General features: G+C 36.9%; 4 protein-coding genes across 4 annotated transcripts in view; 1 reads left to right on the plus strand and 3 right to left on the minus strand.

Moving 5' to 3' along the window:
- LOC138335443 (tripartite motif-containing protein 3-like) overlaps positions 1–9807 on the minus strand; it is a 134063-nt gene extending 124256 nt beyond the window's left edge. The window contains exon 1 of the mRNA XM_069284533.1: positions 9684–9807. The gene's annotated coding sequence lies outside the window, so the exon portion shown is untranslated. The remainder of the gene's footprint in view (positions 1–9683) is intronic.
- On the plus strand, positions 1587–2141 carry LOC138334615 (uncharacterized). Its single transcript, XM_069283257.1, has one exon. It carries the CDS (start codon positions 1587–1589, stop codon positions 2139–2141), a length of 555 nt encoding a protein of 184 aa, XP_069139358.1.
- On the minus strand, positions 6416–7906 carry LOC138334616 (tripartite motif-containing protein 3-like). Its single transcript, XM_069283258.1, has one exon. It carries the CDS (start codon positions 7904–7906, stop codon positions 6416–6418), a length of 1491 nt encoding a protein of 496 aa, XP_069139359.1.
- Positions 9808–13083: 3276 nt separating the features above from the next.
- LOC138335447 (lipase maturation factor 1-like) lies at positions 13084–21965 on the minus strand. Its single transcript, XM_069284540.1, has 11 exons — positions 21672–21965; positions 20868–21177; positions 20305–20315; positions 19693–19841; positions 18893–18958; positions 17909–18076; positions 17282–17462; positions 16574–16727; positions 15358–15538; positions 14694–14806; positions 13084–13369 (listed from the first exon to the last, which is right to left on the minus strand). Exons 1-11 carry the CDS (start codon positions 21889–21891, stop codon positions 13168–13170), a joined length of 1755 nt encoding a protein of 584 aa, XP_069140641.1. The 5' UTR covers positions 21892–21965; the 3' UTR covers positions 13084–13167.
- Between the last annotated feature and the right edge of the window lie 18 nt (positions 21966–21983).

Here is a 21983-nt window from a genome sequence, read left to right on the forward strand (position 1 = left end):
CTTGGAGGACAAAAGTAAGAAGTCTTGGTCAAAGTGGTTAAATGAGTTGCCAAAGCTCAAGGAGTTTGAGATAGATCGTTGTCTCATGCCAGATAGTTTCAGCTATGCAGAAAGATTAGAACTACATCATTTCTGTGATGCGTCCCAGGAAGCTTATGGAGCGGTTTCTTACCTTCGCGTGGTAAACTGCAACAGGAAATTCATTGTGCGTTTCTTCTTGGAAAGTCTCGGCTTGCTCCTATAAGGAATATGGCTATACCGCGACTGGAACTTTCAGCTGTCGTGCTGGCAGTATGCGTCAGTAGTATTTTAGGCCACGAACTGGGTCTTAGAATTGACAGAAACGTGTTCTGGTCAGATAGTATGATTGTTCTACAATACATCAAGAACAAGAAGAGACGTTTCCACACATTTGCTGCAAATCGCGTCGCGATCATTCACGATGGATCTTCGCCTGAGAGACATGTTGACGGAAGTCTGAACCCCGCTGGCGACGCTTATAGAGGGCAGAACGTCTCAGAAATGGTTACAAAGAAACGGTGGAAACAGGGGCCGGATTTCCTGTGGCAGAATGAGTCTGAATGGCCAGAACTTCCGACATGCTCAGATATCTCTCCCGATGATACGGAAGTTCGCGCTGAAGCTAAGTCTTGTCTAAGTCAGATGGCCCAATAGATAGATTTTTGACACACTACTCATCATGGCACCGTCTAAAGAAGGCTGTAGTTTGGCTTTTGAAGTACAAGGATTACAAAGATTACAAAGAAAACCGTAACAGGCTGTATTTCTGTGCAGGATCTCAGGGACGCCGAGATTGTGATATTTCGATACATGCAGCAACAAACGTTTGGCGAAGAACTGTCTGTTTTGAAATCTAGTCGAGGAAAGATTAGTAAAAAGAGCCGTATATATGCACTAGAGCCAGCCTTGGAACTTGGTGGCCTTCTTCATGTAGGTGGAAGATTGTTATCTGCTCCTATTGCAGACTCCGCGCAGCATCCTGTAATTCTTCCAAGAGATCATTACGTCACCAAACTCATTGTTCGACATACCCATGAGATCGAGAGCAGACATTCTGGAAGGGAACATGTGCTCTCTGTTCTGAGGCAAAGGTATTGGATCCCAAAATGTCGTCCATTGATAAATGCCATCCTACGTAATTGCGTGACTTGCACAAGAGCAGTGTCAGGATCTCAAAAAATGGCAGGACTTCCCCCTGATCGAGTACGTCCTGTCAGGCACCATTCACATCTGTAGGAATAGACTGTTTCGGACCTTTTTACGTGAAAAGGGGCCGGAGCCAGGAAAAGAGATATGGATGTATCTTTACGTGTCTAGCAATGCGTGCGGTGCATATTGAAAAGCTGCATTCCCTTGAAGCAGATTCCTTTATCAACGCGTTAATACGCTTCATGTCTCGACGGGGAGTTCCGGAACTTATTCGGTCAGACAACGGAACCAACTTTGTTGGCGGAGAAAAGGAGCTGAGAACTTCTATAAGACAGTGAACAGAGCATGTAAACACAAAGGAATACCTTCTGTTACGGAACATCAAATGGGAATTTAACCCTCCAGCAGCTTCGCATATGGGCGGAGTATGGGAAAGGCAAATACGCTCCGTGAGAAAGGTTCTTAATGTCATCTTGCGCAATCAGGTTCTTGATGATGAACGCTTGGACACCGTATTCTGTGAGGCGGAATCTATTGTTAATACGCGTCCTCTTACATATGTATCCGACAACCCAAATGACTTGGATCCACTGACACCTAATCACTTGTTGCTGCTTCGCCCAAACAACGTAGTTCCAATGGGGATATTCAAACAGCAGGACCGTTACGGACGGCGTTGGAAGCAAGCGCAATATTTAGCAGACCAGTTCTGGGAAAGATGGCTCGCGGAGTATCTTCCAACATTGCAGCTTCGGAAAAAGTGGAAAACCGAAAAGGAGAACTTTCGAATTGGAGACATCGTTTTAGTGATGGACGAGTCTACACATCGTACGAACTGGCCTCTTGGCCGCGTTGTGGAGACATTTCCGGGAAAGGATTGTCTCGTTCGGAGTGTTAAACTAAAAACGAAGTCGACCGTTCTTATTCGTCCGGTACATAAGTTGTGCCACTTGGAGCTTTCCAGAACATAGACCACAACCGCGATTTGGTTGAACTTTTCTGATACTAACATTGAACATTTATCTTGTTAAGTTAAATGACGTGTTTTTGAGAGATTTGCAACGTATAGGGTTAAAAGCCATAATAATGCCCGTTCGGGAGTGTACAACGTGCTCTGCTCTGCAAATCTTTTCATTCTTTTTGGATTTTATTTCTTGTATAATGAAAATAAGTAATTGTAGTATTATGTTTGTATAGTATTTTGTTTGAAATGCTCATTGTTATAGTACTCGCATTTAGGGGCCGGTATGTTACCGATAAGTAACGGTAATTTAGTAAAATTCCGGTTTCGTCCCGGTACCCGGTCGGTGATTAGTAACGCCGCGAGGTAGTGACGTGGGAATATTATGGGATGGACGGCATGGCGTAACAGGAAAACAACGCTGAGAAGAGTAAAGATGGAGTTTGATAAGCTTCCTAACTATGGGACATAATCGTTGGTGCACAGGTTATTTGTACCTATAAGGCACAAACTGTTGATAACATCTAGTAATGAAGTAACACAGGTAGGCTCGTTTTTTTTGAATATTGATGTCGGTATTGGCCAAGCAATGTTGGCAGCCTGCGGTATGTACTACCTGGAATGTGAATTTGTTACGGCGAACTGTTCAGTAAATGTGTGCTTTTAGCGTTACATACCTCGTGCGTTATATATATGTGTGTATGCTGTATAATCACTGGCGACTAATGGTCCACTACACATAGTAAAACTGAAGGCAGCTCAGAGGAGAATAAATCTGAACCAATTACAGGCCTGAAAAAAAAATCTTTGAAGACTACAGAGTGAGCGACGCCCATCTTTAAAGCCACACAGTCAACAACAGTGTACCGTTATACGGCTCTTTTGATGTACATCAATTGACTAATGTTGTGTTGCCTCCATTTTTACTATGAGATAGCCCAGGGGTGTAGAGATCTTAAGTGATCGGAACCCCTGCAGTATTGAGCATGGGCCCCAGAGAGAACAGAAATTATACTCTATTAATGGTCTGACGAGGGTAAATGTAAAAGCTATCTCAAAATTTCTACGAAGAAAGCCCAGGGTGACATTGGCCTTTCCACCGATATTTTATATGTGTGATTCCCATTTCAAGTTTGTCTACATGTTGTAGTTCTTTCTGGTGTAAAATATATGTATGACCTGTTTGTAGTTTAACATGGAGAGGATGTTATATTTGTCTGGTTGGAATGACATTTCCCATGACGTCTCCCATTGGGCAAGCTTATCCAGGTCTTCTTGAAGACAAATCGCATCTGATGAGGATTTTATAGCCAGGAATGCAATGATGTAAGTTGCATAAAGACGTACAGTGGAACAAGTAGCCCGAGATACACTGGCCCAGACACCAAACTTACACATTATGACAAAGACATGTCTGGAGAAATCTATCTGTCATAATGTATAAGTCTGGTGTCAGGGCCAGAGTATCTCGGGCTATGGAACACGAATAATGATGGTCCTAAAACTGAGCCCTGGTGAATTCCAGACTTTACTTCTAAATGTCGAGTTTTCACCATCAACTATCACAACCTGCTTTCTGTTGCTAAGGAAGCTCTCAACCAATAAATCCGCACCGTGGAACAAGAAGAATGATGGTCCTAAAACTGAGCCCAGGTGAATTCCAGACTTTACTTCTAAATGTCGAGTTTTCACCTTCAACTATCACAACCTGCTTTCTGTTGCTAAGGAAGCTCTCAACCAATAAATCCGCACCGTGGAACAAGAAGAATGATGGTCCTAAAACTGAGCATAGGTGAATTTCAGACTTTACTTCCAAATGTCGAGTTTTCACTTTCAACTATCACAGCCTGCTTTCTAATACTAAAGAAGCTTTCAATTCATAAAGGCGTACAGCGGAATAAGGAAAATAAAGGGAACCTACATAATATCATAAAATATTTGAGAGAAGTCACCCATAGTTCTTTCGGATAAATAGCAATAATAAACTTCAGTTGTCAAAATCCAAGATGGCTGCCTGTCGGCCAACTTGTTTTCGGATCGGTTCCAAAATGCACTGTGTACAACCAGGGTCCTTATATTAAATTTGAGAAAGATTATTTGGACCATGGACAGAATGTGATTAAAATAGATCACTACCTGATGATAGTAGGCTAACAAATTATCAAACTACATGTTATGCTATTTTTCGTTCAAAACTTGCGTAAACGTGTGCATACAAAAAACAAATGCAATTTTCATGTTTGATCATTATATTATAACATGATTTATACTAACAATAAATATACAACACAATTCATATTTCTTTAATCTTTATAACGTTATTTAAGCAATAAACTGTTACCAGATTGGACATTTGGTGACGTCAACACTAGCGAAAGCGGGAAAATTCAAAGGATATACGTGTATAGTGTTGAATTATATCCGGAAGGAAGATAAATAGAATGGCGCCCGTTAGGGCGCCATGAATATTTATCTTTCGGACGGATGGGCTTCATATCAACTGTATGTCCAATCTGGTATCAGTTTATCACTTACATTTCCATTACGATTATTAAAATTCAACACTATACACGTATATCCTTTGAATTTTCCCGCTTTCGCTAGTGTTGACGTCACCAAGTTTAATAAACGGAACAACCATATCATCAGCTTCTGAATATAGTTCAACACAAAACGGTTTGAAACAAGAGAACATATGAAAATTATGCGATGATATTTTGTAATACATGCTATTTTGTGAACATGATAATACTATGTATTAGATTTCATAGACCACACAAATTTAAAACCACTTTTTAAATTATTTGACCGTTATGTATAGGCGTAAGTATATATTGTACACACTGTCCGTGACGCGGCGGAAACGTTAAATATTCATACGCTTGACAAGATTGGAGTTCATAGCGTGATATTGCCTATCTGGTTTAACATAGATCAAACGGGAAACTGAAAGTAGAATGGAAATATAATAACGTATTTTAACAATACAAATATGTATTTACAAAGATATATGTAAGATGCATGTACGTCTCGCATATCAAAATAGAAATATTAATTAATTTTATTTTTAAATGTATGATATAGTTATTTTCTAAGATTATCTATTTCATTAACATTATTTAGCTACTATTTCTTTTTTAAAAGTACAGTGTATGTGATGACGCATTTATTCTTGCTTTAAATATTTTACACCATAATCAATTGGTATTAATAAAAAGTATTGCATACAAACGTTGTCAATGATATGTTTGTTTACAAAACCTTTTGCAGAATTATATTTTTAACCTCACATTGATATTCCAAATGCAGAAGAGGGCACAATCTAGGTTAATTTTGATGATGTTAGTCCAGTCGTCATTCATAAATAATCTTTCCTCCATACATGAGTTCCTTAAATGTTTACTAGTATTTCATGAAAACGCGGTTCTCTTACAAGGTATAGTATAAAGAAAATCATTCCATGCATTTTTTTTTAACTCCAAGCAAGCGTTTACAAACCGCAAAGGAAGTTTGTGTAAAAATATTCTAATATAAACACACAATGTAATGTGCAATACCCTCATCAGTTTAAATTGAAAACAGTCCGTTTGATCATAAATAGCTTGATAAGACGGAATGGATAAATGGAATTTTAAAACATCATTTCGGTGACAAAAGTTATCAAATCAGATGGTTTGAAGTCTTATCATACTGGTGTTATCTATAAAACAGTCTACATGTTGTCATCACTGAATCTGTACACCTCGAGTGAAGTAGGTCCCTGCCTAGAAGTAACCACGAACTCCTGTTTGGTTGGATGGACCACTATACCGTACGGATTGGTGATACCGGACAGTTTGGGCAGTAGTACCCTCCCACGTGATCCGTCAGGTGATATAAGGTAAACGTTTCCGGTAATGTTACCACATACATACACATTGTGGTCCCGGTCCAGTCCAATACCTACAGGATCCCTCAGACCAGGATCCCTGTACCTATAGACTACTGCGTCACTGTCTAGTCGTCTACACACCACGTCATCGTTATCTCTGTGGTATACAGTAGAGTTAGATGTAGATACGGCGACGTATGTGTTACCTCCACTCGTCTTTATAGATTTGGTGACCTTCCCATTGATAGACATGACCTTCACACTATCATTAGTACCAGCCAGGATGATATCCCCGTGTACTGCTATACCCCAGGTATAAGGTGGAGCACTAATCCTGCTGATCACAGACAGCTGGTCATTCTGTAGTGTACATCTCAGTATGAGAGTTCTGGTATACAGCCACAAATATATCATCAGGTGTACGTCCACGTGCTATATCTGTAAGGGTGACCGTCAATTTTGTATTCCCTCTGGTAGGAATATTTATCATCAAAAAGTAGGAGTCTATTGTTATCGATATCTGTGATGAGTAACTCATTGTTGTCAGTAAAGATACCTCCCGTCAACCAAGGTCTACCCACTCCTCCAAGTGTGCTGGCGTTAACTGTATGTACACGGGATACCGAGCCGGTCCAGACATCCACCGCTGTCGTTCCTGGGGTAGTCTGGACTGTCAGACGTTGTAGAGAACCCGCCAAATCGGAAGTCAATGTCGAGTCCGCAAAGTTAGAAGCTAAAGGTGTCAAAAGCAAACTTTCGATCAAGGAAGTGATTTGACCATTTGATTTTTGTGACACAGGTGAAAGCGACGAGGTGATTTCAAAATGTCCAATGTTTGTGATTTTCATGATTTTATCAAATGTTTCATCTAGCTTCAAAGTGAAATCAAACCTATTTGGTTCTGCCTTGGTATGTTGATCCATTCGACGATAATGTCCCGAAAGTTGATTTTTTGTATGTTCTCTTATGACAAATCGGTGACGGTCTGTTAGCTGATGTTCTGAATCCGATATCAACTGGTGTGAATTTTCCACGTTGATGTGAAATGAATTAACACACTTCCGTCGAGTCATTAGTTGTTCTCTTTTCTCTCTGAACACATCAGCAACGTCAGATTGGAATGTTTTCTTCAGGATATCTAGTTTGGTTTTAGCTTTATCTATTCTGTCTGTCATCACAGTTAAAAATTCTTTTTCTTTTGCGTTTAGGGCGTCTATCCCTAAATCATCTTCCTCTATTATCTTCTTTGTTTCCTCAATTACTTCCTGCAATTCTGACTCAACAGAACTCGATGTAGCTGTACTCTTCTTGATCACATCCTTCATTGGTTTTACATTGTTACATTGTCTATGGGACACCAACACACAAGTATTACAACACATAGCACTATGGTCCACACAGTAGAAACCGAATGTGTTTCCCTCATGTTGATGGCACATCTCATAGAGCCCGGCAAGTAGTCCAATATTTCCAGAGATGGAGTTAAGTTGGTGTGTAGCTGATAGGTTTGCTTCTTTCATGATGAATTCGGCACTGAATGCAAAGCTTCTCCTCACATTCAGTGCAAGTGACTTCGGCAGATTTCGATTCTTTTCCCCGAAGACATGGATCACAAAACTGGACACCAGATATCTGTGCTGTAGGAGAGAAACAAGCAAATCATTTTTCGCTAGGCATGTCGCCCAGGTACTTACGTCCGCATTGGCATCATCGTTATACGTCGGTGTCTCGCAAACTGGACATGGGAAGTAGAGTCTGTCGTCTGATGTGACGTATTCCGCATTGATGTATGATGACAAACATCGACAACAGAAAGTATGACCACAGAGCAGGAGTCTAGGTTCGGTGTATGGATTAGTACAGATAAGGCATCTGTACTTATATGTTTGCCCAGCTTCGGCCATGTCTGTGATCAAAAGGTTATGTACAGTTCGATCTGGAATAGACAAATAATGTATTGATTAAACATACGTAAGAGTTCATCAGTTAAGGATGTTTGGGAATATATTTCAAACATCTGAAAACGTAACTGACGTATTGTCAGCCCACAGGGACATGGGAACTAGTTACTATATAGAGCTTTATATGGCGTAATTTCGCAGTTTCGTCAATATTTATGTTTTCCAAATTGGTTATTTAATAAGTATGAATATTGTTTTAACAAAGAAAATAATAACAAAACCTTCTCAACAAGTTAATTTTGCTCAGAATAGCAGCATATGTTACTTTCCGTAAATGTAGAAGATGAAAATACCCATTTTACCCATTTTTGGCAGAGTGGGTGCTTCACAGAAAAAGTTCTGATGATTAACTTTTTCTAATATAGAACAGTTCAAAAGAAACGTATGTTCCTGTTTCTAAAACCGACATATAAATTCGAGGTCAGTGTGCAGGATTTTCCCCAATATTTGTTATTTTTAATAGTTTTTTTTTACGAAAAAAATCAATTTACTTTAACTACATTAAAATAAAGAAATAAAATATATTGAAAAAACAACAACAAAAAGTCATCACTGTGAACATTGAATTATTTTACAGCAGAAATGAACTTTACATAGGTACAGGTAAACTGTGGTCGCACAGACGATTTAAGTGACAATGTTAAAGGTAAAATGTTCAAGGAGGGTTTTTTGTGACCACGTAAGGTCGAAGGGTGAAAATTGATGCTTTCATTGTTTCAGTCCTAATCAATTAAGTTTTCGACTGCAAATCAGAGGTAGGTCACAGTGCCTTAATTAAGCATTTGTTTTATTTGAGCATTAAAATTTTCATTTTACAACGATTTGATAGCATGGGAGATTAATGTTAAACACTTCATGTGGATCTTGTCATTATCTGCTTAAGATTTTTGGTTTGATTAGTTTAACGTCCTATTAACAGCCAGGGTCATTTAAGGACGTGCCAGGTTTGCTGGTGGAGGAAAGCCGGAGTACCCGGAGATCAACCACCGACCAGCGGTCAGTACCTGGCAACTGCCCCACATGGGATTCGAACTCGCGACCCAGAGGTGGAGGGCATGTGGTAATATGTCGGTACATCTTAACCACTCGGCCACTGCGGCCCCAATCTGCTTAAGATGATTACATTCTAGGTTCACATGGGCTGGATGACGGGTATACATAAAATCATATTCAATGGATGGTATCGTCTGTCAACTAAGCACTTTGTACGGGTTTAAACTATTAAAGTTTCACAATATTTTTTTGAAAATCAGTCTATTTTATTAATTCTAAAACGAGACTGAAACCTCACCAGAGAAGATTTTTTTAAGAGAAAAAAAATCGAGGAATTTTAGAAATGCGGTGCTCATGTTCGTCATACCTACCTGAAATTGGGTATTTTGTTTACTCACAGCGAGCCTATCACCATTCATCCATTGTTAGATCAATTTTCTCAGTTTACACTTCGTTCCAACTTAATAACCTCGACATTTTAAAAAATACCAGTAATTATAACTTTATAACAGATAATATGAATTTCTCCATAGTATGAAATTGAATAATTTTATAACTGGTACATTTTAAATTGAACTTTACAATATTACTTTCGGTTTGTGTAGGATTACCATTATAAAGGTATGAACAAGTTTGTTTTTACTTCACAGAAATTACGATTATATAAAACAAAGAACTTAGACCGCCTTTTGTGGTCATTAATCACGTCTAATTATGTCAACATTACCTTTTGTTTGAATGTTGTCCTTATTTCGGTTATATTTTCAATATTTCTGTATTTACTGATCTCCGTTGTTGGTGATCCCTGGTAACTATGGTCTAACTATAGACAAGACGAACGACAACTCGTCCTAATAGACTTCCTCATTCCTAATGTATATACGCAAGAATGAGTTTGTTTAAAGTTATATGTGCCGTAACTGGGCGCAAATCTTGACATGATTTTTTTCAGTAATCTATTGAAAACCACCAGGTCTGATGAATTAAGCTGTGAAAATCACTAAAATGAACAAACATATATGATGCCTTATAAACATAAGTTACAACACAGACTTTAGTCACTGTAAAGTTCTTACTTTTTATGCATTGAGAATGTTTAGATGGAACAATAACTGCAGTTAGCTGTTCATAACGTTGTAGAAATGTGAAATGAAATTGTAGAACACAACTTGGCTTCATGGTCTGGCCGTATGTTATTATTTCACTGCACAACTGCCAAACATCATTTTCAGCTCTTATTAGTAATTATATAATTAAAACCTATGCATACTAAGTATTGTAATTCTCAACATCTTGTTAATTTGTGGTGGTGACTATGATATCAAAAGCTCATCTTGATTCGTGAGTATGAAAATTACGACATATATAACTTTAACACATAGGCATTCTTTGAACTGCGAAAAACGGTCAAATTGGGAAATATGTCAGTGTGGTTTACATGGATTATGACTGTGGGGTCAATATGAATTACTACTTGTAGTAGAAAATGTAAGTTATAGTTAGATGATGGACGCAGACAGAGTTGCCTCTATCTTGAATAGTACGGTTGATATCGTGTTAAAAATCTTTCTTGACACGTTTCAATATTTTAAAGTTTTCTATGATGGAATTATTGTATTTGGTCATTCCTTCTATCTAGACGGACGACCCTCCTGTTCCATGGCGGTCCGCGGACTCGGTTTATAAAATCGCCTTCTTCCCGTCTTGCTTTCCCTTTGCTTCTTCACTTGAGTATATGTTTTCACTTTTGTTTTTTGTCGTTCCAAACATGTATCGAAGTGTTTTCTGTTAGATTTTAGGTAGGTTCCTTTATGTGGTTTTCTTGGTTTCTTTACAGTTCAACGTAATCAAAATAGACCTGTTGAATTTTACTTAGTTTCTATCAATGGTCTAATTATTTTTTTTCAACTTTTCCGTTTTCTGGCGATTCTACTCCACATACTGAAAAAGGTCATTTATTTCTTCTGTATGGGCGTCTCCTTGGTTTCCCGTTTCCCTATGATTAAAAAGTTTCTTCAAAACAGAACAGTAATTTAAAAACTATATCTAGAATATGAGCATTACATGTACATGTGTTCTATTTTTTCAATATCATCATCAGTTTTATCCTCATTTATATTAGATTCTACTTATATCTTCATAGACAATATTATCTCCATACACGTTTTATCAAGTCTAGTTATCCAAATGAGTTACATTTCTATCTGTGTTGACTGTAGAAATCCAATGTTAGGAGTCTTATTGTTTCTTTTTGTTTATGATTTTTTAAATAAAATTCACGAGGATTATTATTTCTTAAGTGTTCAAGCTCCAGCACTGACACAGAAAATAACCAAAACTAGAAGTATTACCTCCCCAACAGCATTATTTTTAAGTAAGTACAGAAGCTGGCCAAGATATTTCAACGCCAAAGTCAAAGATGATCAACTTTATACTGTGTATTAATTGATGCAGATCAGTTTTCCCTCAAATACACAAAGAACGGATATATATACCTGGAGAATTTGGTAAATACCTACGCTTAGAAAAAAAAATGCCAGGATAGATACGGACGGGTCTAAAGACATCAGTAAACAAACTTCTGTCTGGATACATAAGGACGGGTCCAAAGACACCAGTACGCAAACGTCAGGATACATAAGGACCGGTCCAAAGACAACAGTAAACAAACGTCAGGATACATAAGGACGGGTCCAAAGACAACAGTAAACAAACGTCAGGATACATAAGGACGGGTCCAAAGACAACAGTAAACAAACGTCAGGATACATAAGGACGGGTCCACAGACAACAGTAAACAAACGTCAGGATACATAAGGACCGGTACAAAGACAACAGTAAACAAACGTCAGGATACATAAGGACGGGTCCAAAGGCAACAGTAAACAAATACAGGATACATAAGGACGGGTCCAAAGGCAACAGTAAACAAAATAAAGGATACATAAGGACGGGTACAAAGACAACAGTAAACAAACGTCAGGATACATAAGGACGGGTACAAAGACAGAAGTAAACAAACGTCAGGATACATAAGGACGGGTCCAAAGGCAACAGTAAACAATCATCAGGATACATAAGGACCGGTCCAATGACAACAGTAAACAAACGTTGTGATACATAAGGACTGGTCCAAAGACAACAGTAAATAAACGTCAGGACACATAAGGACGGGTACAAAGACAGAAGTAAACAAACGTCAGGATACATAAGGACGGGTCCAAAGACAACAGTAAACAATCGTCAGGATACATAAGGACGGGTTCAAAGACAACAGTAAACAAACGTCAGGATACATAAGGACCGGTCCAAAGACAGTAAACAAACGTCAGGATACATAAGGACGGGTCCAAAGACAACAGTAAACAAACGTCAGGATACATAAGGACGGGTCCAAAGACAACAGTAAACAAACGTCAGGATACATAAGGACGGGTCCAAAGACAACAGTAAACAAACGTCAGGATACATAAGGACGGGTCCAAAGACAACAGTAAACAATCATCAGGATACGTAAGGACGGGTCCAAAGGCAACAGTAAACAAACGTCAGGATACATAAGGACGGGTCCAAAGACAACAGTAAACAAACGTCAGGATACATAAGGACGGGTACAAAGACAACAGTAAACAAACGTCAGGATACATAAGGACGGGTCCAAAGACAACAGTAAACAAACGTCAGGATACATAAGGACGGGTCCAAAGACAACAGTAAACAAACGTCATGATACATAAGGACGGGTCCAAAGACAACAGTAAACAAACGTCAGCATACATAAGGACGGGATCAAAAGCCTCTATCAAATACATTCCTGGTTATTCAAAATTTACAAATTTCCGCACTTAATTACGGGCACTTAACGTGAAAATTTCCCCCATATTTTTTGTTAAAGTTTGAACTGTGTTTCTGAATGTCATCAAGAGGTAATTTTTCGTAATAAAAATATCCCCGCGAAAGTTTTATGAATGCAAATCGTGAAATTAAGCACTCATGAAAATATCCACGTTTACTGTAGTGGTAGTAACCCCTGGAGTTCGAGGATCAACAATCGATTGATGAATTGAAATTGTGTGGTACAGTGAAAAAAAGGAAGAACTATAACAAAGAAAAAAACAAAGATGATTTTTTTTTAAGTTTTATTTACCATTTATCGGTAATTAAAGCATATGATAAGGAAAAATAAGGGGGAAAACCCTGAGATAAAGGATCTAAAATTGGCTCTTCAACTTTCGTTTTGCTTTCTTTACAGGCATTTTATAATCCATTTGTTTCATATATTCTTTAACAGATTTCAAAGATATTGGATTGAGGTATGAGTCTATATATTTTCTTTTCCACCATTTTCCTTTTTTGGCGTCTTTGCTGCCTATCTTTGTGTATGTATATTTGTAGTGTTCTAAGCGGATGTATCTGGAAAGAAAGAATAAAATATTTGTCATTCAATTTCACAAGGAACATAAATAAATCCAAACAGTGACTTTTTATATAGATTAAAGTTCAAACAGTGACCTTTTATATAGATCAAAGGTCAGTGACCTTTAATGTAAATCAAAGGTCAAACAGTGACCTTGAATGTAGATTAAAGGTAAAAAAGTGACCTTTCATGTAGATCAAAGGTCAAGCAGTGACCTTTACTGTAGATTAAAGGTAAAACAGTGACCTTTTATGTAGATCAAAGGTCAAACAGTGACCTTTGATGTAGATTAAAGGTAAAACAGTGATCTTTAATGTAGATCAAAGGTCAAACAGTGATCTTTAATGTAGATTCAAAGGTCAAACAGTGACCTTTCATGTAGATCAAAGGTCATCCGCAATCAACAGTAACATGTATCTGGAGCACATTTATTCATACAGGTTATCTATAATTTAGTGAAAATCTTGACAAGCCTTTTTCTGTGTTTTAACGGCCCATAACCTTTAAGAAATGGTTTTTGATTCTTAAAATGAGAAGGTAAAAGGAGACCGATAATTTTGTAGAGTCACAAAAGTTATTAGTGATATTTACACTAACCATCATCTTTTCTTTAAAGATGCTCCACTGCCGACAAAGCATAAATGATATTCATCATTTGAACAGTTATTGGTGTTTAATCGTGTATATATATATATATATATGTCTAATTAGCACAAAAAATGTAATAAAATAATTTATTTTGTCTTTGGTGCATGTGCAATCAGTATTTCATTCCATATAGGATATAGTGAAATGTATTTTTTTCAGGATGCAATTAATTATTTTTTTATATTTTTAACTTACAGTAAAATTATTCCCATTGTATTGTTCCGGAGGTTTCCAAAGTCGATCAGATGCTTAGAATATCGTGAACGATGCAAGAGTTTGTATGATACGCCGCTTGAAGTTTACACAAAACGAATGTGTTTAGCACTGTTTAATGTCACTGTTGTTAATTTACAGAAGAACATCGCTGACAGGTATCTCTTATTTTTGAAAGGTTGGTGTCACTAAATCGTGGCAAAATCTATTAAACGGTATAAGAATGTGACTTCCGGTATCGCGTGCGCAGTTGGAACCTGCGCATCACGGATGTACACAGACTCCACACCCGACAAGGAAAACAATAGGGCGAGAGTATGCTCGCCCTAAAAAAATGTTTTTGTAGAGGTAGTGGGCCTTTAAAGATCTGAACACAGAAGACCCGTTCTAGCTTAAGATTTTCACAGTCTGCCAGAGTTACTTACTGTGGGGGTCGCAACCCTGGAATAGTTTACTTACTGTGGGGGGTCACGACCCTGGAATGGGTTGTGAGCTATTAAGGACGAAACATCTTCATCGTTCACCATTAACTTTACACAGAGGTGGACCAGCCACGGATTTCTTTCATAAGTCTAAAAAAAGGGAAAAAAATCAAAGGATTTTACCTTTCTTTTACCAGATTACCACCATTGAAATGTCTATATCAGTCAAATAAATAATGCTGTTTCCAATTACTTCAAAATGATATAGATATTATTTGGGGTCAAGGGAAACAGATATATCCAATTTGAAAACTTCTCATTCAAACGACTTCTTCTCAATAACTGAAAGGCCAAGGGTACTCATATTAGGCCTGCAGCATGATGAAGGGATAATAAGTTTGTTTCAATAAAATAAAAAAAAGTTTTGAACGACTTTTTGTGAATATAAATTTTGTTCATAAGAATGACCTTGACCTTCATTCAGGGTCACAGGGGTCTAATAGGCTACTCTCTTTAATGACTTACTGTGTACTTCAGTATGTTGTATTGTATTAATAGTCAGATGACCATAAAGGCCGAATGGACTTCTTGTTTTTTTGGGGTTTTTTTTCATTTGTAATATTGGAAACTTTGAAAAATAAAACAATTATAAAAAAAAGATGCCGGTCTGACCACCATATTATTCCCCACGAGGCCTTTACCTGGAATGCTGCGAACCACATGAGCCAGTCGAGTCTGTAGTGGTACGGTGATATCAGACATGGCCGCCGTGTCACGTTACCAGGCTTACAGTGGAACTCATACTCCTCCCATATGGCTCCCTTATCGTATGGATTGTCATACGTCCCCTGTAGTATGATCTCTGTTCTCTCCTTAGTCACACTGTGTAGGGACAACAAACAAAATAACAAGGATTTTTAAAAGATGATGATGATGATGATGATGGTGATGGTGATGATGATGGTGATGGTGATGATGGTGATGATTTCCGTCTTTGCATATCACAGAGTTAGCTCCCTTGCGGGTAGGCATCGATTGTTACGTCATTATTTTGTGAGCGTAGTGCACGTTGTTTTCTTGGAAAGGTATGATGTTCCGCTTGCAAACTTATGACATCACAATACCTACCCGCAACGGTTGATAACTTTATAATATGCAAACACAGATTATTGATGATGATGGTGATAATGATGATGATAATAATGACAATGATGATTTTATGAAGATACCGAATTCTTTGTAATATGCAAATACAGAATGATGGTGATGATGATGATGATGATGATGATGATGATGATGATGATGATGATGATGATGATGATGATGATGATGATGATGATGATGATGATGATGATGATGATGATGATGATGATGATGATGATGATGATGATGATGATGATTGATGATGATAGTGATAATGATGATGACAATAAACAGATGATATTAAGAACATATGAAGTAGTGATAAGTCTTTAAATCTAGTCTACATTTACGTATTACAGAGTTATCTGCCCTTGTTGGTAAATATGATTGCAAGCATAACAAGAATTTTTTTATTACAAAATCCATGACATCATAATACTGGAGTTTTGAGATCCCAAAATCGATGTGGAGTAGAATAGTCTCACCTTCCAATGATTTTGATGTCATGTTTTGATGTGAATTTTGAGACATCATAATCACCCAAAGATGGGATTAATTGACGGTAAATCATACTTTACCCACAAACCCCTCTATTGTTACTTCCAACAAGGGCATATAACTCTGTAATTTACAGAGGTTAGCAATCCAGCTTGTTGATCATATATGCTCAGGCTAGAGTTTTACCAGGCAAATTTTTCATTTCAACAAATTTTATTGACATGATGTTGCAGTAAATATCATCGAATAACAGGCAAATTCTATATAAATTCTTACCTGCCAAATGCTCCATATGTGTTGACAATTCTGAGAGGTTCAAACGACGTGTTCATGGCCTGTGTTGGGGAGACGAGATTCTGTACAACAGGAATACTTAGGTAGGCTATCAGGGCACCGACACTTAAGTTAAATAGTTTACGTATGTAACTACCTGAAACAGACGTCAATTAATCTATTACAGTGAAGCAACTTATTTGTGCATTTTCATGCTTTACCTTATTCACCCCTGATATTGCATAATGGACTGGTCTAGTCTGTGATTTAGAATATCCTAAATGTGAGTTCAGGGGTGAATGAGTTAAGATTTTTTCATGGCGATTTAATTTCAATATTTAGAGTTGAATAATTCTACTGTATTTTTGCTTGAAACATACTGTGAACGTACTTATTTTAGCGGTAGTTTTATATTAGCGCTTTTCACGCTTTTCACAGCCCCTCCCCTCCCCATGGGGTGAGACTAATACAATCTTTCACCCCTTTTGGGGTGAGACAGGAGAATCTCAACCCGAGGGGTAAGATTCTTGAGTTGTCAAACATGAGGCTTTGCCGATTATTTGACAGCTGAAGAATATTACCCCAAGGGTGTAGATCTTCTGTCTCACCCCAAATAGGGTGAATGATTCTTTTTCTCTTACCCTGTGCACCACTTTGTGTCTCTAATAAACTTGTCACTTAATCAAGCGAACAACAGATTCTGTGACGTACCTGGAGTAGGTTTGTACAGCTGGTCTTTGGACATTTGCTGTAAACATTTCACCTTCCATTTTGTAGAATTCCTACTCCCAGAGAACATCCAGGCGATACTGGCATCATCAAAGCACGCTAAGCTTGGTACTATAGTGAGCCAGTTCAGGAAACTCAGATTCCCACTAGTAATAAGAACAACCTGCAATCATAAACATATATCAAAGAGATTGGCAACTACCGCCATTTTTACGATCAGCAGATGTACCACTGTGTGTGCCAAGGGATTGTAAGATATACTCCTAAATAATTAAATACAGGAGGATAGCTTTTATAAGTGTAGCAGATTCTCACAAAATTTTGCAAACAAAATCTATTTCATAACCTGATGAAATTAAATAATAATGACATCAATGCTCTCAGGTTATTTGATGAAATAAAATACATTTAAACGTACCATTCCATTGATTTTCCAAGGGATTGTTTTTCCAAATCAATACGCAACATGGATGTTCCTATTGTGACATCTCAATAACATCCGGTTTTCCCGCCATTCTCAGACAGGTATGAAGAAAAAGAATCAGCAAATCAAAATATCGAATTCAGTATGAAAAAAAAATTTGTATTTATTCGCAACATCAGTCTTACTTGAAAAAGAACTTGAATGAATCCTCCAATGATGACCATTCTCCTTGTTAAGAGGAGGAACAAGGGAGCGATGAGTTCAACAAAGTGATTGGTCAATGTCTCAAACTGATGAAAGCTCTCTGGTGATTGGTGGAGATAGTAGCTAAGAGGATTTGGAACGGGCTGGGTCTGAAAATGTTCATCTGTCTTGATTAATTAACAAACAAGTATCTAATGTGAAAACTAAATCAAATCTCTTAAAATCTCACAAAGTCTCATGAAATCTCATCTGTCTCAAAAAAAGAACATGCTTTATTCATTACGTCACCATTACTTGATTAGAATAAGTGAATAAAATAGTATATACATTTAAAAAATTAATTGAAAACAAAATTAAATGCAAAGATTTCTTGAATTGCTCAGCAAATTAAATGCTTAGATCAAATGCATTTTGCATTCTCATTTCTGATTAAAAAAATGCTCCATTCTCTTTTTAATATTTTTAGCATGAATACTTATTCTCTAAAAAAACATCAAAATTACTATTATGATTTCATAAAATTAATTTACAGATTATCATGAATTATTTCTCAAAGTCATAAATTGTTTAATACTGACAACAGACCATATGGAAATTATCTGAATTAAAGACTCCTGACTGATAAGAAAATTACTTAATTGTGATTAAAAAATATACAATTTGCAATAACAAAAGACATGATTTATGACAGGTAAATTACCTGATATTGATGACAATGATAATAATAGGTAAATTGTCTGATATTGATAATAATAATATTAGGCAAAATACCTGATGGTGATAACAATGATAATAATATGTAAATTACCTAATAATAATATGTAAATTACCTAATAATAATAATATGTAAATTACCTAATAATATTATGTAAATTATCTAATAATAATATGTAAATTACGTAATAATAATATGTTAATTACCTGATGATAATATGTAAATTACCTGATAATAATATGCCATTTACCTGATAGTGATAATTCATACAGGTGAGATCTCTCCAGCACTTATCACCACGGAGCTTTATCAAACCCTGTAAATATATGAAAAACAGTAATAAGAATAACCTCCTTCTGCTTTCGTCTTTATTTTTGTGTCAATATTGCCGCAATAATATGTAAGACAACTACTGAGTTTCTTCCCCTAATCAATCTTTAATCTTATTTGTCTTTACAGTCAAACCAGCCTTAGCGACCACCTCTGGATAACGACCACCTCCTTAATAAGACAACTTTATGTAGAGTCTCAAATGGTTGATATCAACACAACTTGATCTGTGTATAAAGACCACTTGGCTATAAAAAACACTTTTGCTTGTCCATTGGTTAGTCTTTTACTCTTTATAGACAGGTTTGACTGTATTCACCATATACAGTATATGTAAAACATAAGAGCTATAAATGATAAAAGATACCATATAACTAAAAGACAATTTCCATTTCACAGTTTTAAAGATGCTTTAAATCTGTTGAAGCTGATCTCCTTAATTAACACCGCTAAACTATTCTGTCTTTTCATATTACAGAGTTACTTCCCTTCCGAGTAGGTATCCATTTGTGACATAATTATTTTTGTGAGTAAAATTCACATCGTTTTCTCTAAAAAGTATGACATTACGCTCACAAACACATGACTTCAAAATCAATACCTACGTACCTGCAAGGGCAGTTAACTCTGTATTATGCAAATACAGAAAAGATAAGTTTAGAAGCGCCACTCACTGATAATGATAGTTATGAGACGCTGTATTATGGAAATCCAACTTACCGCACCGATCATGATCCTGAAGATCAGCCAGCGGAATGCCCAGATGATGATTTTAGAAGTGGGTGTATCTTTTGGAACAGCTGACACATTCCACACAGGACACAAAAATGTGGCAAGAAATCCGGTTTCCAAAAGTTGTGACTCCCAACCTGACATTAGCATGTAACAAATATAATATTTAATGTTAATTTCAAACGCTGATTTACTATTCCTGGGCTTTATGTACATCACATGTACATCATGTTCAATATAACATTATTTTTAATTTATCAATTTAAAACCTTGTTGAATTAATTCATTCACCCCTAAAGACATATTTATACTCTTCTAAATCAGAGACTGAGAACAGTCTTGTGACCTCAAAAGTGGGTGGGGGGAGGGGGGGGTGGAGGGTTGGGGGTGGGCGGGGGGATTGACTGCCAAATAAGCAAAAATATGACCATATCCAAAATATCCCAATTTAAAGACTATAACAGTTCATTATGAATTTAATAGGGTGAATTTAACATAATGTTTTGAAGATGTTCAGGGAGGAAAGGACACTCTAACAAGAGGCCCAGAGGGCCTGTATCATTCACAACAACTAACCAACGTCTCAATAATGACACTTACCAAAGCCATACCTGAAAGAAAAAAATATATTGTTTGCAAATTATTCATGATATTAGTCCATTATAAGCATTTAAAAACATTGATTTTTGCCACATTATGAACACAAATCATAACTTTGAAAGATCACCATCAATCTAGAGGGGTTTCATTTTCTTTCAGGAAAGGCGATACAATGTAATTTCAGGGGGTACTTTTCTATACTATCCAAATCAGATGATACCACAGCCAGGTTTAACCAGCAAAAAGTACTGTGTATCGCCTGATATTGAAACCCCTGAATCTAGAGTTATATTTTAATGCATGATTGAATCATCATGAGAATAGCATAGTCTGATCTGTCTATAAATACCACCAAATGGCCGATAAAGAAATAATAGTATTTAAAGCTAAGTGATATTTAGTTTATATACACATGTCATATTGTGTCTTTATATACACATGTCATATTGTGTCTAAAGTGGCAACTGAATATTCTGGACCTGAAGAAAGTGGTCTTATTAAACAGGCGGTCTTTATACAGAGGTGGTTACTAAATGCAGGTTGTTTTGTACATACATACTTACCAGGTAGTTCCGATGTTGACTATAGAATGATATAGCAGCCAGAGGGACAACATGATAAACCAGTTAGCTCCGCCATTGACGATGAGAAACAGCGACAGGGCTATACCGAGGTAAGCTACACAGTCGAGGAAAGTGTCAAGGTTTTCTGTGTAATCGACCAGCCACACAACACTAGGTACATAGCTGAAGCTATTCAGATTAATGCCACCTGATGCTGCCTCCACTTTGGTCAGAAAATTTGCGGCAGGAATTAATCCATTTTTTCCGATTAGTTGTTTGTTTTGGTTCAATGCGACCACAAAAGCTACAACTAAACAAAACAAAAAATATCTAAAGTTAAAACTTAATGAAGAAAAATGAACAAATGTCAAATTTCAACCCACTGAAGAACTATATTTTCTTAAATGTCATTATCTTTTCACCTGTTGATTTTTTTGATTTTTTTTTTTTTTTTGAAGTTTTTGTTATAGTTTCCAACGATTCACACTACTGTAAACTATTTTTTTGCGATGAAAATGTTAATATAGTCACATGTGGATCTATTCATAGAAATTAAGCAAAAAATGTCTTTTCTCTATTTACATGTATACTAAATACATGTGCAGTGGATAATGGTCTAAGGGTGACAACTCCATTATGTGCCACAGTTTTAATGAGAACTATAACTAATGACCACTTGTGTGTGACTACATGATTCCTACCTTTTGACATTCAGAAATCTACTATACCCTAACACCAAAGATATTTAAGTTTAGATGACGAGAATCCAACACAGTCGAGATTTGTAGCATCCCCTATACTCACAGTATATAAAACCCAGAAAACGCAGCAGCAGTACCCGTGTCAGCCAATATGTATCATTATTCAAGTTGTAGGTAGATGTAGAAGTACCACGTTGTTTGTCTTTACTGTCGTCATTTTGTGTGTTGCTATTCTCATGATTTTTAGATCCAGTTCCTTGTACTTTTCGCCTGCGTAAGTTTTCAGTCGCTGAGGCGGGCGATGCACTGTTTTCGTCCGCCATTTTGTGGTAAATAGCCCACCGGGAGCCAATTGCTTACAAACATCTCAGAAACCCTGCATGCAATATCTAATAACCGGACTGAATTCCGGATA

Source organism: Argopecten irradians, chromosome 11, assembly GCF_041381155.1.
Source record: "Argopecten irradians isolate NY chromosome 11, Ai_NY, whole genome shotgun sequence".
NCBI classification, from domain to species: Eukaryota; Metazoa; Mollusca; class Bivalvia; order Pectinida; family Pectinidae; genus Argopecten; species Argopecten irradians.